Source organism: Rana temporaria, chromosome 5 (assembly GCF_905171775.1).
Source record: "Rana temporaria chromosome 5, aRanTem1.1, whole genome shotgun sequence".
Taxonomy (NCBI): Eukaryota; Metazoa; Chordata; class Amphibia; order Anura; family Ranidae; genus Rana; species Rana temporaria.
The window spans coordinates 173,692,216-173,706,769 of record NC_053493.1 but is presented as its reverse complement, the minus strand read 5'-3'; the positions used below and the strand labels follow the sequence as shown (position 1 = coordinate 173,706,769).

The window sequence follows — 14,554 nt, the reverse complement described above, 5'->3', positions numbered from 1 at the left end:
TACAAATTCCAGATGCTACCCATAGAAATTCCGCTGAGTTTTTTTGAGATCCTTAAATCAATGTTGATAAAATACATATGGAAAAACAAAAAGCCGAGAGTCAATTTTGCCACAATAACAAGAGAAAAAAAACACGGAGGATTAGCAGCACCGGACATAAATAGATATTATAAAGCCACGAATATTGCACGTATGGTAGAATGGGGGAATAAAGAAAAAGGAAAAAAAATGGATTCGAATGGAAAATAGTATAAGTAAAACAACGCTGCACAAAAATCTATGGGTACCACGAAAATACAGAGTGTTGGATGAAGATACACATGGAATAACAAAAAATGTTTTCAAAGTTTGGGACTTAATTTAAAGACAGAATAAATGGATTTATAATTCACCTTTAATTATATATTAAATATATGGGACATTAGCGAATGGGAACATATACAACTAAAACATCTGGTAAAGTCAATACCCTCGCCTATAAGAGAAGAGAAAAAATTAACAGCCTTGGAAAAACTATGCTATATAAAAATCCCACTACGGCATGTTATATCAAAAGTATATCAAATCTTGACAACTAGATTCACAAGGAAATCCATACTTTATAGGAAAACGGGAAAAAGAAATAAACAGGAAGTTTGAAGATCAACAAGTAGAAAGAATAATCGCATCCGTATATAACACCGCAACTGACATAACTACAATTGAAATGAATTATAAGTGTATCGCGAGATGGCACAGGACACCTGAAATTATGCATAAATTCAGTAAAGATAAAAAAACGCCATTGTGTTGGAGAGAATGTGGACAGATAGGAACAACTACACACATATGGTGGGGACTGTGCAAGGATAAAGGAATACTGGCAGGAAATTCTGGGGTATATTGAAGCCATAACTGGGAAAAAGGTACCTAATGCCATACAAGCTTGCCTGTTCCATGTATCAAAAGAGTCAAATAGTAGTTATAAGAAAACATTAATTCCATCATTGATAAATGCCGCAAAGGGACTGATACCAAAAAACTGGTTAAGTATTAGGAAACCCGACATAAAAGAATGGTTCGAAAGGGTGGAAAATTATAATAATTTAGAACATCTATGTAGCTGTGAAGAGGGCCAATTTAATGCATATAGATAGAGATGGAAGCCGTGGAGAGATTTTAAATCAACGGAGCAATATCTGGAGAAAATGATAGTAGACAGCAGCTAAAGAAGTAGACAAAAAAAAAAAAAAAAAAAGTAAAGGACAAACCAATAGGGGTGGGGGGTGGAAGAGGGTGGGTAAGGTTTATATTAACTGAATGAAAAGAGATCAAGAAAAATAATAACTAATAATAATGAAAAAAAGTAAAAAATATATATATATGTGTGTGTGTGTGTGTGTGTGTGTGTGTGTATATATATATATATAAAAATAAGGTTTGAAATACCACAAATGATGCAAAACCAAAAGTGGAGACGGAATTATGAATAAAATCATGTGCAAAGTCTCTTGCTGCGGTTGAGTCTGAGGTGGAAATAAAAAAACGCGTTGGCCTTTTCCTGATTGTTTGCTGTGGCGTGTGATGTTCTGTGACCAGTTTTAATAAAAAGGAACGTTTTTGGAGTGCGGCTGTCCCAGCTTCTTCTCTTCAATTTTGCATTAATTGCATTGCCGGCACCCACGGTTTGGATCCAGTGAGTAAAAGTTCCTTGGTTCATCTAAGCGGTTACTTTTCTTCTCAGAAGGTTAGGGAGCCTTATATTAACCAATTGGCACCTGCCCAGGCGAAATTTCAGCTTTCAGCACTGTCATGCTTTGAATGACAATTGCACGGTCGTGCGACATGGCTCCCAAACAAAATTGACGTCCTTTTTTACCCACAAATAGAGCTTTCTTTTGGTGGTATTTGATTATCTCTGCGGTTTTTATTTTTTCAAAATTGTCGCTATATTTTTGTTTATAACAAAAATATAGCGACAATTTTGAAAAAAAAAAACTTTTTTACTTTTTGCTATAATAAATATCCATTTCTATTACATATTTTTGGTAAAAATAAAAATCGCAATAAGCGTGTAGTGATTGGTTTGCGCAAACGTTATAGCACCTACAAAATAGGGGATAGAATTATGATTTTTTTTTTTTACTAGTAATGGTGGCGATCTGTGATTTTTGTCAGGACTGCAATATTATGGCAGACACATCGGACACTTTTGACACATTTTTGGGACCATTCACATTTATACAGCGAACAGTGATATAAATATGCACTGATTACTGTATAAATGTGACTGGCATGGAAGGGGTTAACACTAGGGGACGAGGAAGGGGTTAATGTGTGCCCTGCTAGGTGATTCTTACTGTGGGGGGAGGAGACTGACTGGGGGAGGTGACCGATGGTTGTCCTTATGTACAAGGGACACACCATCGGTCTCCTCTCCCTGACAGGACGTGGATCTCTGTGTTTACACACACAGATTCACGCCCCTGTCTCTGTGACTGCCGATCACGGGTGCCTGGCGGACATCGCGGCCGCCAGGCACACGCATCGGCACCTGAGTGACGCGGCGGGCGTGCGCGCGCCCCCCAGTGGCTGGAAGCCGTATATAAACGGCCTCCAGGCATTTTAGAGCCACATTGTGGCCGTAAAAACTCGTCGGGCGGGTGGAAAGTGGTTAAACGAATAAAACATTTCAAAACGGTTCTAACAATTCTGCCAAGTGCCGCCATTAATTACACCTTCTTTATTTGACGAAGCACGCACTATCAAGGGGGCACAAAAAAAAAAAGATAAGCTACATTGCGTGATGGTTTGAGTGTCAAATAAAGGTTGGGGGTGTCGCCCAATGCAAATGATCATTACCTTGTGATTAAGTATAAGATCTAGAATCAGCCTCATTGGGATTGAAGAGACGTCTCCCATCCCCATGACAACAAAATTGACTGACGGACATCTCAGGCAGTCATAGTGAATCACAATACTATCAGTAAAGCAAGATTAACCAAACAGGTCCAAAGTCTCTGCCACCCTCCTATGTGTATCTCTATACAAAATTATAATAATAAAAAAAAGGGGGGCACAAACCATGACAAGAAATATGGGGCCAAAAAGATAAAGGACACAAATTAAAAAATTGTGGGCAGAAACCGCCAAAAAAGTAGAGGGAAGGGCACAATAGTTCTTAATGTGAGAATTCTGATCACCCGACCCGTGGCACGGACACTGCAAAAATGCTGGTGTGCAATATAAAGTGACACTTCCAGTGGATCAAGGCAACATCTTCAGGTTTGGCCATAAGCTGTGCTGACAGTTTCCTGATGGGGGTTGCAGGAGAAGATATCGATGACCGGGAGGGATGAAGAATGATGAGTCAACATGTAGATTGACCCCAATGTGGGGAAGTAAAGTGGGATTTTAAGGGTGCTTCTTGAAAATCAAAACATATTTAAAGAAACAAGAATTCATAAAAAATCCATATTTTTTTTTTATTCACAAAATTCATCGTAATTAAAAGCGAAAAGAAATACAACGCAGTGCATTCTCTTCTACAAAGTCACAAGTTTACAGTCCTACATGTTTCGCCTAGGTTAGGCTTCTTCAGGGACACACACTTTGATTTATCTAAAATAAACATAAATCATTTTATAGATGGTTTTATTTAAACAACAATGTTATCCACTCAAAGGAAAAATGTAAATAAATGCATAGATTAACTAATACCTCCAAACTCCTTTATAACCACATAAGCAGCAGAAATGTGCCCCCAAACGAACAGTGGGGGACACCTATAAATATGAAAACCAGGCCTCGATGCTCACACGTGTCAATGCTCAACCATAGATGTATTGAATATCACAGAAGGTTCCAACAAAAGGACAACAAAGTGGGTCCTATTGATATTTTGACCTAAATACAAACGCAATACATAAACAGAAAAAAAGGGATGTTTTAAATGGTCAGCATCTGACCACAAGCTACTTGCTTTTAACTCAGAGTTGATGAGTAAATTCGGTAAATGAATGAACTTATGTATTGACCAAACATGAGCTGTGTGGCCGGAGAGCCTAGAATGCACAGACCAGCAAGAGTTCTTTCCAAGTAAAGGGCGGAAAACGTCAGTATCTAAAGGGGGGATATATGCGTAGAAAGAATAATAAATGGAGGAATTTTTTTTTTTTTTCATAAGTACAGACACAGATGGTCTGCCAAGATGTAAACCATCCTTACATACTACTGCTTGCTAGTACCTTGAGCTTAAATTCACCACAATGGGGTGTTCGTGGTCAAAGATGATGTAAAGAAGACCATATATAATAACGAAACCAGATGGATCTGTGTGAAAAGACAGGCCTTATAGGTGCATAATAGTAAAGCAGAAATAAAAGAACCACCATACACGGAGGAATAATGCTCACAAATAGTTTAAAAAAGTATTTGAAAAGAATAGAGAGACATACAAAGTCTCTTGCTTAACTCCAAGCTCCCAGAACATACCTGCTGATTCATGTGCATAAATCACGGCTCCCCGAGTGGACCCCGTATCGGCTATGATAGCCGCGTTGGTCCTTTTTATATGGCAATGGAGGGGCGGCGCCTCGTGTGACGTAATAACGTCTGTGGCGTAACTGCGGGCGCTTGGTAGTGACGTGTAAGGTGGGGAATCCCCACCAGAGAGCACAGATGCTCACACATGTGTCCAAGCCCATAGAGAATGACAGATGACACGACCAGTGCGTCACTACAGGGGCGGTGATCAGATCACCGGGCTGGACAATACCTCAGCGGCACCATGGTGCATGCACGGCACAGTAGGACAGTCATAACATCCATGCCTCTGCATGGGTTCAGTGTTGGCATGTGCCATTCTGATGACTGCCCCTGGGCGCCAGCAGTGGATCCTACTGTGAATAACGTAACATACTATGGGAGGCAAAGCCAAAAAGGAGAACTCTGCGGTCGTGTGTGAAAATGCAATATTGTAAAATAGCCACTTGTAAATATAACAGCCAGTGTATGATTTGACAAGTACCAACCCCTGCTGAGTGAAGCATGTCAAATACATACCGACTGATGTTTACAGAGGGTATATAAATAGAGGGGTCACAGGGGCTGGAGGTCTTAGAGTTAAACTAAACCAAAATTGACATACCTAAGGGGCCCTAGACACACAGATCATACTTACTATAGTAAATATTCTTATCAAAATTGATATATACTTCATTCATATCACATTATCTTATCCAAGTAAATATGAGCATAATGGACAATCAATCCGTTGGGTAATTACCACCTTCCACACTTGGGGTAGTCAGAAATACCTTCTGGGATTGGCCCTAATGGTGCCCAATGGGGGACTCATGCACATGGCTGGTAGATGGGCCTGGTGGGGGAAAAAAAAAAGTAAAGAGGGGGGAAGGAAAGTGGCAGGGATGTCCAGACATCATGCCAAGGATCCAGCTCCTATGTTGACATGGAAAGCCCGTAAAAGGAAAGGTTTAAAGCTTATGTTTTCGTTTAAGCCTGGATATTTAGTGGCTTGGAGGCGATGTATCCATTTTGCCTCCACCTGGAGCAAGCGTTGATCTGCATTGCCGCCTCTCTCGTTCAGAGAGATATGTTCCAGCGCAAAAAAATCACAACATTTTCAAATTGTGGTTATAAAAGATACCCATGTGGCGTTTCCATAATTTTTGGGGAAATAGCCGACAAATGGTCTCATATTCTGCAGAAGAAATTCATTTTCGTTTTTTCCCACAAAGATCCGCAGCTACATTTCATGAGATAAATGACACCCAATGTTTGGCAGGTAATTCTGCATTTGGGTGCCCAAGTATCTCCATTTGTTAAGTTAATGTTTGGACCAAGTAGTCTAAAGCAGCAATAGTTACACTTCCCACATGAATATGTGCCTGTTCTTGTTGGTTTGGGAGTAACATGTGTGGCATAATGACTGGAGACTATGGTGTATTTAATAGACCGAGAACGTCTAAATGTAATTTCAGGGTAATGGTTTATATATTGATTTATTTTGTCTGATGTCAAAAGATACCAAAATTTGTTGTAGATTTTCCTGATCCCAGGATTCGACGTCTCGCTGGCGGGTCATAGCAGCTGTGGTGTACTGGAGTCCATTGTCTCCATGGAAAGTGAGAGTGGGTGACAGCACTTGGCAGGGAAGAGTCGAGGGACATTAGGAATCTACACTCTCTCATATCCTAGAGGGCGTGGAGGGGGAGCCCGGGCTGCGCTGGTGCAGGTCGCGCCGAGATGCATGGTTACCCGGGGAAGATGGGTCAGCTATATACCTGCGGGATCTGTGTCACCGGGCCTTCGGCGACGGGTGAAGAGAGACCGAGAGCTATGATTCAGAGGGGGAATAGAAGGTGTACCATTCTGTAAGCTCGATGTGAGGGAGATCGAGTTGCTCGCAGAAACCTTGCAGGTCCTCGGGTGTCCGAAGTAGCACAGAGCGACCCCTAGCCGATGCTGAGAGCACAATAGGAAATTTCCAGCAGTATTGAATTTTTCTGGAACGCAAAGCCTCCAGCAGAGGGCGCAGGGCTCGCCCGTTCTGGAGTGTTATCTGGGACAAGTCTTGAAAAAGTTTGATTTCTGCGCCAATATGGAGGATTCTGCCTCTTTCTCTAGCTTTGCAGAGGATTTCCTCTTTAAGTGGAAAGTTAACCACACAACAAATTACATCCCTGGTTCATTCTCACAGTGCAGTGGGCGCAAAGCACGGTGGGCCCTCTCCATTTCCACGGGAGAGTCCGCAGGGCGATCAATCAAATCATTAAAGATCATGAAGATTGTCTGCTGAAGGGAGCCCAGTTCAATGCTCTCAGGTCCCCCTCACGCTGATATTATGTCTCCGGCCTCGATTGTTGAGGTACTCGACATGCCTATGAATGTCCAAGGGTTGGGAAAGTTGGGCGTCGTAGGTGGTTTGTACTTGTCGAATGGCCGCCGCATGTCTCTGGGTGGTTTGTTCCACCCCATCAATCTGATGTGCTACCACATGGATTTCGGCTTTAAGTTCAGTAACCACCGCTAAAAGGGTGTTCTTGATATCGGCAGCCATTGCCTCTAAGTCAAACAGGCTGGGGGGAGGAGCGCGTCCCATGGTCATGTCTGAGCCCCCGGGTAGCGGAGTATCGGATGCCATGCTAGGCGAGACCGGGGTTTGGGTCTGTGAGGCCATGCGTTGGGATCAAAACAGCTCCGGTATGTTTCTGCTGAGCTGCGTACCTGAGTCAAAGGCTGCCCGGGATGCAGAGGTGCTCCGTGTGGATCTTCTCATGGCGATTTGCAAGGAGTATCTTCCCCTAGAAAGCAAGATTAAGTCCCTGGATCGCAGGAGCTCTCGGCTTATGCTGCCATTCAGGTCTCTGTCCAGGCCACGCCCCCAAGACTACTCTATTACCAAAGAAGAAGAAAAACATTCGCAGGAGCTCTCGGCTTATGCTGCCATTCAGGTCTCTGTCCAGGCCACGCCCCCAAGACTACTCTATTACCAAAGAACATTTAAACATTCACTTACCCCGGCTCCCGGACGATCTGCCTCCAGCCAGTGGCAACAGCATTTTCAGACAGCCACAAAGGCTAAAGAAAATCGGGCTCAGAGGAACAAAAAGCCATGGGGTTCAAAAGCAAATAAGCAAACTCCAAAGCCTCTTGGTGAAGGGGGCGGCTTTGTCAGTTTTAGCGGCATGGCAGACAAAAATCCAGGACAAGTGGGTAGTAGCCACAGTATCCCTAGGGTACAAACTGGAATTTCGAGAGATTCCATCTTCTCAGTTCCGAAGTTCAAGGCTCTCCAAATATCCTCTAAAAAGAGCATCCTTGAAAGGTTTGGATCACTTGCTGTCTCAAGGGGTGATCACAGAAGTACCCCTAAAAGAGCAAGGTTCAGGTTTTTATTCAAACCACTTTGTGATTCCAAAACCAATTGGATCTAAGATCTCTAAATCAGTGTCTAAAAACTATTGGATCCATGGTCGTTACCCTGCAAGGCGGAGAATTCAATGGCGTCTATAGACATCAAGGACGCATATTTACATGTACCTATCCATCCCGCTCACCAACAATTCCTAAGGTTCACGGTAGAACATCACCACTTTCAGTTTGTGGCTCTGCCCTTTGGTGTGGCTACCGCACCCTGGGTATTTACAAAGGTGTTAGCCCCTCTGTTGGCAAATATGAGGGCACAAGGCATAGCGGTAACTGCCTATTTAGACAATCTGCTTTTCATAGATCGGTCAGTGGCGGGATTAGATCACGCCGTGCTTACTACAGTAAATTACCTGGAGCATTGAGGATGGATCATAAACCTACAGAAATCCTCTCTACAATCCCAAAGAAGGGTAGAGTATTTGGGCATGATCATAGACACAGTCCAAAGCAGGGTATACCTGCCAGAGCCAAAGATCAAGTCGCTAAAGGACCTGATCCACAGGGTCAAGACAAAGAAAAAGACCGTCTATTCGCCTTTGCATGAGGCTGTTTGGGAAAATGGTGGCCTCCTTCGAGGCTGTCCCTTACGCCCAGTTTCATTCGAGACTACTTCAAGACAGTATCTTAGCCGCCTGAACAGGAAGATCCAAGCTCTGGATCTACCCATGTGCCTGTCTTCACAGGTGCGCCAAAGCTTCAGTTGGTTAAAGACCAAGAACTTGCAAAAAGGAAGATCCTTTCTCCCAGTCACATGGAAGGTGGTGTCTACGGATGCCAGCCTATTGGGCTGGGGAGCAGTGTTAGAAGAAGCTTCAGCCCAGGAAACCTGGGCCCAGACTGAAGAGAACCTGCCTATCAACATACTGGAGATTCGAGCAGTATATCTAGCCCTCAGAACCTGGACACACGGGTTACAGGGCCACCCTGTTCAGATTCAATCTGACAATGCTACTGCAGTAGCTTGCATCAATCAACAAGGAGGCACTCGGGGTGCTCAAAAGGAGGTGAATCGGATTTCGGCATGGGCAGAAGATCATGTTCCTTGTCTCTCTGCAATCTTCATTTCAGGGGTAAAAAAACAGGCAAGCAGACTATCTGAGTCGCCAGCAGCTGTCGCCAGGAGAGTGGTCTCTCCACCCCAATGTCTTTCAGGCCATATGTCAGAAATGGGGGACTCCGGATGTAGACCTGCTTGCTTCCAGGTTCAACAGGAAGTTGGACAGCTTTGTATCCAGGACGAGAGATCCTCTGGCCTACAGATTGGATGCTCCTATAATTCCCTGGAATCAGTTTTCACTGATCTTTGCATTTCCTCCGATCCCTCTCTTACAAAGACTACTTTGCAGGATCAAGAAGGAGGGAATTCCAATAATCCTAGTGGTCCCAAATTGGCCCAGGAGGCCTTGGTAGGACAAAATCATAAAGATGGCGGTAGGAAGGCCTTGGAAACTTCCACTTCGTCAAGACCTGCTGTTGCAGGGTCCAGTGTTCCATCCTTCCTTACAAAAGCTAAATTTGATGGCCTGGCTACTGAGACCCACATTTTGAAGAAACAAGTGATCTCGGGTCCAGTGCTTTCTACACTCATTAATGCTAGAAAGCCAGCCTCCAGGCTTATCTACTAAAGAGTTACATAGTTAGTCAGGTTAAAAAAATACACAAGTCCATCAAGTTCAACCATAAAAAATAAAATAATAATATACAATCACATATACCCAATTCTATACCCACAGTTGATCCAGAGGAAAAAACCCCAGAAAAGCATGATCAAATTTGCTACAGCACGGGACAAAAATCCTTTCTGATCCCCCAAGAGGCAATATATTTTCCAGATCAACTTTAACTATAAATGTTAGTACCCAGTTATATTATGTACATTTTGGAAATAATCCAGGCCTTTCTTAAAGCAATCTACTGAGCTGGCCAGAACCGCCTCTGCAGGGAGTCTATTCCACATTTTCACAGCTCTTACTGTGAAGAAACCTTTCCGTATTTGGAGATGACATCTCTTTTCCTCTAGACGTAAAGAGTGTCCCCTTGTCCTCAGTGTTGACCGTAAAGTAAATAACTCAACACCAAGTTCACTATATGGACCCCTTATATATTTGTACATGTTAATTATGTCTCCCCTTAATCTCCTCTTCTCAAGAGTGAATCAATTCAGTTCCTCTAATCTTTCCTCATAGCTGAGCTCCTCCATGCCTCTTATCAGTTTGGTTGCCCTTCTCTGCACTTTCTTCAGTTCCCCAATATCCTTTTTGAGAACTGGGCCCAAAACTGAACTGCATATTCCAGATGAGGTCTTACTAATGATTTGTACAGGGGCAACATGATCTCTCTCTCTCTCTCTCTCTCTGGAGTCCATAACTCTCTTAATACAAGAAAGGACTTTGCTCGCTTTGGAAACCACAGCTTGGCATTGCATGCCATTGAGCTAATGATTTACCAAAACCCCCAGATCCTTCTCCACTACGGATCACTCCAGTTGTACTCCCCCTAGTATGTATGATGCATGCATATTCTGAGTCTGAAAGGCATATGTTTCCTGGTGTGAAACCAAGAAATGGAATCCTCAGAAGTATGACATAAGTAGGATTCTCGCCTTTTGCCAGTTAGGAGTGCATAGGAAATTAGCCCTTGGTACTATCAAGGGTCAAATATCGGCTCTATCAGTCTTTTTTCAAAGACCGCTGGCATCTCATTCTCTAGGTCAGGCATTCATTCAGGGGGGTACTGCGGATAAGTCTCCCTTGTGCCCATGGGATTTGAATTTGGTATTGTCAGTATTGCAAAAGCAACCTTTTGAACCTATTCCCCAGATCCCTTTAATTCTTTTAAGCAGGGAATTGGCGTTTTTGATTGCTATCTCTTCTGCTGGAAGAGTATCTGCTTCTGCTGGAAGAGTATCTGCATTGGCAGCTCTTTCTTTTAAAGAGCCTTATTCAATTTGTCACAAAGACACAATTGTACTACAACCCCAACCTGCCTTTTTACCTAAGGTGGTGTCGGCTTTTCATTTAAATCAAGACATTGCTATGCCTTTTTTTTTTCCTAACCCCCTGAAGGCGGGGGAATGGTTATTGCACTCTAGATGTAGTGAGAGCAGTAAAGATGTATCTGCAGACAACCACTCGGATACGTAAAACTGATGTTTTGTTTATTTTGCCAGATGGTCCCAAGAAGGGCCAAGCGGCATCAAAATCCACCATCTCCAGGTGGATTTAACAAGTAATTATTCAAGCTTATGGTTTAAAGAACAGGACTTTACCAGGGCGATAAGTGCTTCATGGGCAGTGTGTGCATCACCAGGCTTCCATGGCTCAGATCTGTAAAACTGCAACTTGGTCTTTAGTCCACATATTTTCCAATTTCTATCAAATAGATATGAAAGGACATGAAGATGCTGCAGGCAGCAGTATAGGGCTTCTTGTGCGTAAGCGTCCTGCTTGATCTGTGTCTCCCACCCTTCATTGAGCATTGCTCTGGGACGTCCCATTATATAATGACTGGCTCTGTGTCCCGTGGCATACGATAAAGAAAACATGATTTTTATAACAGCTTACCTGTAAAATCCTTTTCTTGGAGTACACCACGGGACACAGAGGTCCCTCCCCTCTTATGGGAACCTTATTGCTTGCTTCAAAACTGAGGTTCTTCCCTGATGGGAGGGGTTATATGGAGGGAAACTGTCTTCAACTGGTTGTGCCAGTGTCCAATCACCGCTAGTGACCCTTAACCAATTATGTAATGACTGGCTCTGTGTCCCGTGGTGTACTCCAAGAAAAGGATTTTACAGGTAAGCTGTTATAAAAATCCTGTTTTTCTGATATGTATTGCAACCTTGCTACGTAGCAGTCCCTTTTTTTAGCAGCTTCTGGATTGTTGCACTAGGCATGCCACTGGGATCGTACTCTATCAGAAATGGAAGACGTGGGACCGGCCTGTAAAATTGCTCCAGACACTGAATTCTCCCTTAGGGCTCCTCCTTGGCACATTGCACAACATGTTGAGTTTGCTACAGGGTGCTATATCGGTCCAGGGCAGTGGCAAGTTGCACTGGCCAAAGACAGGGCCATTTTTTTGCAATTTGGCACTGCGTCGCTTTAACTGACAATTGCGCAATTGTGCAACGTGGCTCCCAAACAAAATTGACGTCCTTTTTTCCCTACTTTTCTCGCTATAAACAAAAATAGAGCGACAATTTTTAAAAAAAAAAAGCAATATTTTTAACTGCTATAATAAATAACCAGAAAAAATCGATACATGTTTTTTTTTTTTTCCCCCTCAGTTTAGGCCGATGCGTATTCTTCTACATATTTTTGGTAAAAAAAAAATCGCAATAAGCGTTTGATTGGTTTGCACAAAAGTTATAGCATCTACTAAATAGGGCATAGTTTTTTATGGCATTTTTTTTTTACTAGTTATGGCGGCGATCAGCGATTTTTATCGTGACTGCGACATTATGGCGAACACTCTTGGCACTATTTTGGGAACGTTTACATAGCGATCAGTGCTATAAAAATGCATTGGTTGCTGTGTAAATGTGGCTGGCAGTGAAGGGGTTAACCAATAGGGGGCTAGGAAGGGGTTAAGTGTGTCCTAGGGAGTGATTCTGTTAAAGGGCATGGCTATGAGTGACATGTCACTGATCACTTCTCCCAATGAGAGGGAGCAGACATCAGTAACATGTCACTAGGCAGAACGGGGAGATGCTGTGTTTTACACTGGCATCTTTCCGTTCTTCAGCTCTGTGACCCGATCGCGGGACATCGAGGCCACGGGTCCCTGTGGGCACGGCACCAAATTAAAACTAACGTATATATTTATATGTCGATTTGCCGGTCCGGGCCCATTCTGCCGATGTATATGTACAGGAGCCGGTCCTTAACAGGTTAAACTACAATTTGATGTTTACCTGTACTAAGCTGTCCTGTGCAGTGGTCTAGTGAATATTCCAATCGCACACAGACCTGGACTTGGAAAATGGCTCGTGGGAAAAAAGGTGGGTGCTGAAACGATCCCCAGCTGGGCACTGGAACCATCAAACAGTTAAATATTCGCCAGCACATCATGGATCGCAGATAGCGTCCAACAAATGTTTAATACAAAGAAGGCATTACAAAAAGTGCAACGTTTTGGGTAAACATTTACTTGCCTGCCGAAGAGGTCCTGGGTGGCCTCGAAACGTTGCACTTTTTGTAATGCCTTCTTTTGTATTACATTTTTTTTGGATTCTATCTGCGATCCATGGTGTGCTGGCGAATATTTTTTTAACTGTGCAGTGGTCTGACACACCCCTTCCACAGTACTCCAGTCAACAATGCTCATGCTCACTGATCAGCATTACTGTCAGATTTCTGGAAACCCAGACTGCTGCGCTCTGTGTGAAAGCAGTAGTCAAACTAACTACACTTAAACATGAAAACATAGGGACAGATTTATAACGCAGTAATGATATTCACCAAACATTCACTGCAGGTAAGTATTCATGATGCATGTTTATACTACAGTGATACCTCGTAGTGAATGTTTTAATGTCACATTCACTGCTTTATAAATACGTCTTATAGTTAGGCTTCCGTTGTGCTTCAGATTGCACTTACATATGTTTGTCCAGATAATGCGGTAAATGATACTTTTTTAGCTTTCAGTTTTTTTATCTTTTTCTAGGTACTGGGTTGGATCCGTAATGGAGAATCTATGCTTAATGCTGGGCTCATTACAGCCAGCTCACTACAGGAAGCAGAACAACTTCAAAGGGAACATGAACAATTCCAGCATGCAATAGAGGTAACAATGGTTAAACATTTTATTTTAACTCCGGTGGCGCAGCTTGTATGTTTAAATCATGATTGACATACTGCAGTGATTTCATTCTTTATTGGATAGCTCAGTCTGAAGTTCTATTAACCACTTCAATACCAGGCACCCTTCCTGCTCAAGACAATTTTCAGGTTTCAGTGCTGTCGCACTTTGAATGACAATTGCGTGGTCATGCAACACTGTACCCAAACTCAATTTTTATTATTTTCTTCCCATAAATAGAGCTTTCTTTTGGTGGTATTTAATCACCTCTGGGGTTTTTATTTTTTTGCTAAACAAACTAAAAACAACACAATTTTGTTTTTTCTTTCACTGATGGGCACTGATGAGGCAGCACTGATGATGAGGAACTGATATGTAGAATTGATGCACACTGATAGGCAGCACCAACAGGTGGCACTGATGGACACCGACAAGCGACACCGATGGTGAGGTACTGACAGGCGTAACTTCTGGGCAGCACCGATGGTGAGGTACTGACAGGTGTTACTGATGGGCACTAATTGGCACTGTGGTGGGCACTGACCGACTTTAGTGATTGGACATTGCTGGCATCTCTTGGGCACTGATTGGCACATATGATGCGGGTTGTGCTGATAATCTGCTGATTATCAGCACAGACCCCCCCCCCCCCCCGACAGGGAGAGACTCCAATCTGCTCTCCCTGTCAGCGTGATCCGAGACGATCGGAGATGTGGTGTGTCAAACTGACACACCACACTAGTAATCTTTAACTGACAATTGCAGAGTTGTGCACCGCTGTACCTAAATAAAATGTATGCCCTTTTTTCCCACAAAT

The 14,554-nt window shown here is 43.1% G+C and overlaps 1 protein-coding gene across 6 annotated transcripts in view; it reads left to right on the top strand.

The window, feature by feature from the left end:
* Positions 1–14,554, top strand: part of TRIO (trio Rho guanine nucleotide exchange factor) — a 1,129,982-nt gene that overhangs the window by 292,783 nt on the left and 822,645 nt on the right. For all 6 annotated transcript variants that reach the window (XM_040353401.1, XM_040353397.1, XM_040353396.1 and 3 more), the window contains one exon: positions 13,603–13,722. In XM_040353401.1, coding sequence (XP_040209335.1) covers positions 13,603–13,722 — 120 coding nt within the window. The remainder of the gene's footprint in view (positions 1–13,602; positions 13,723–14,554) is intronic.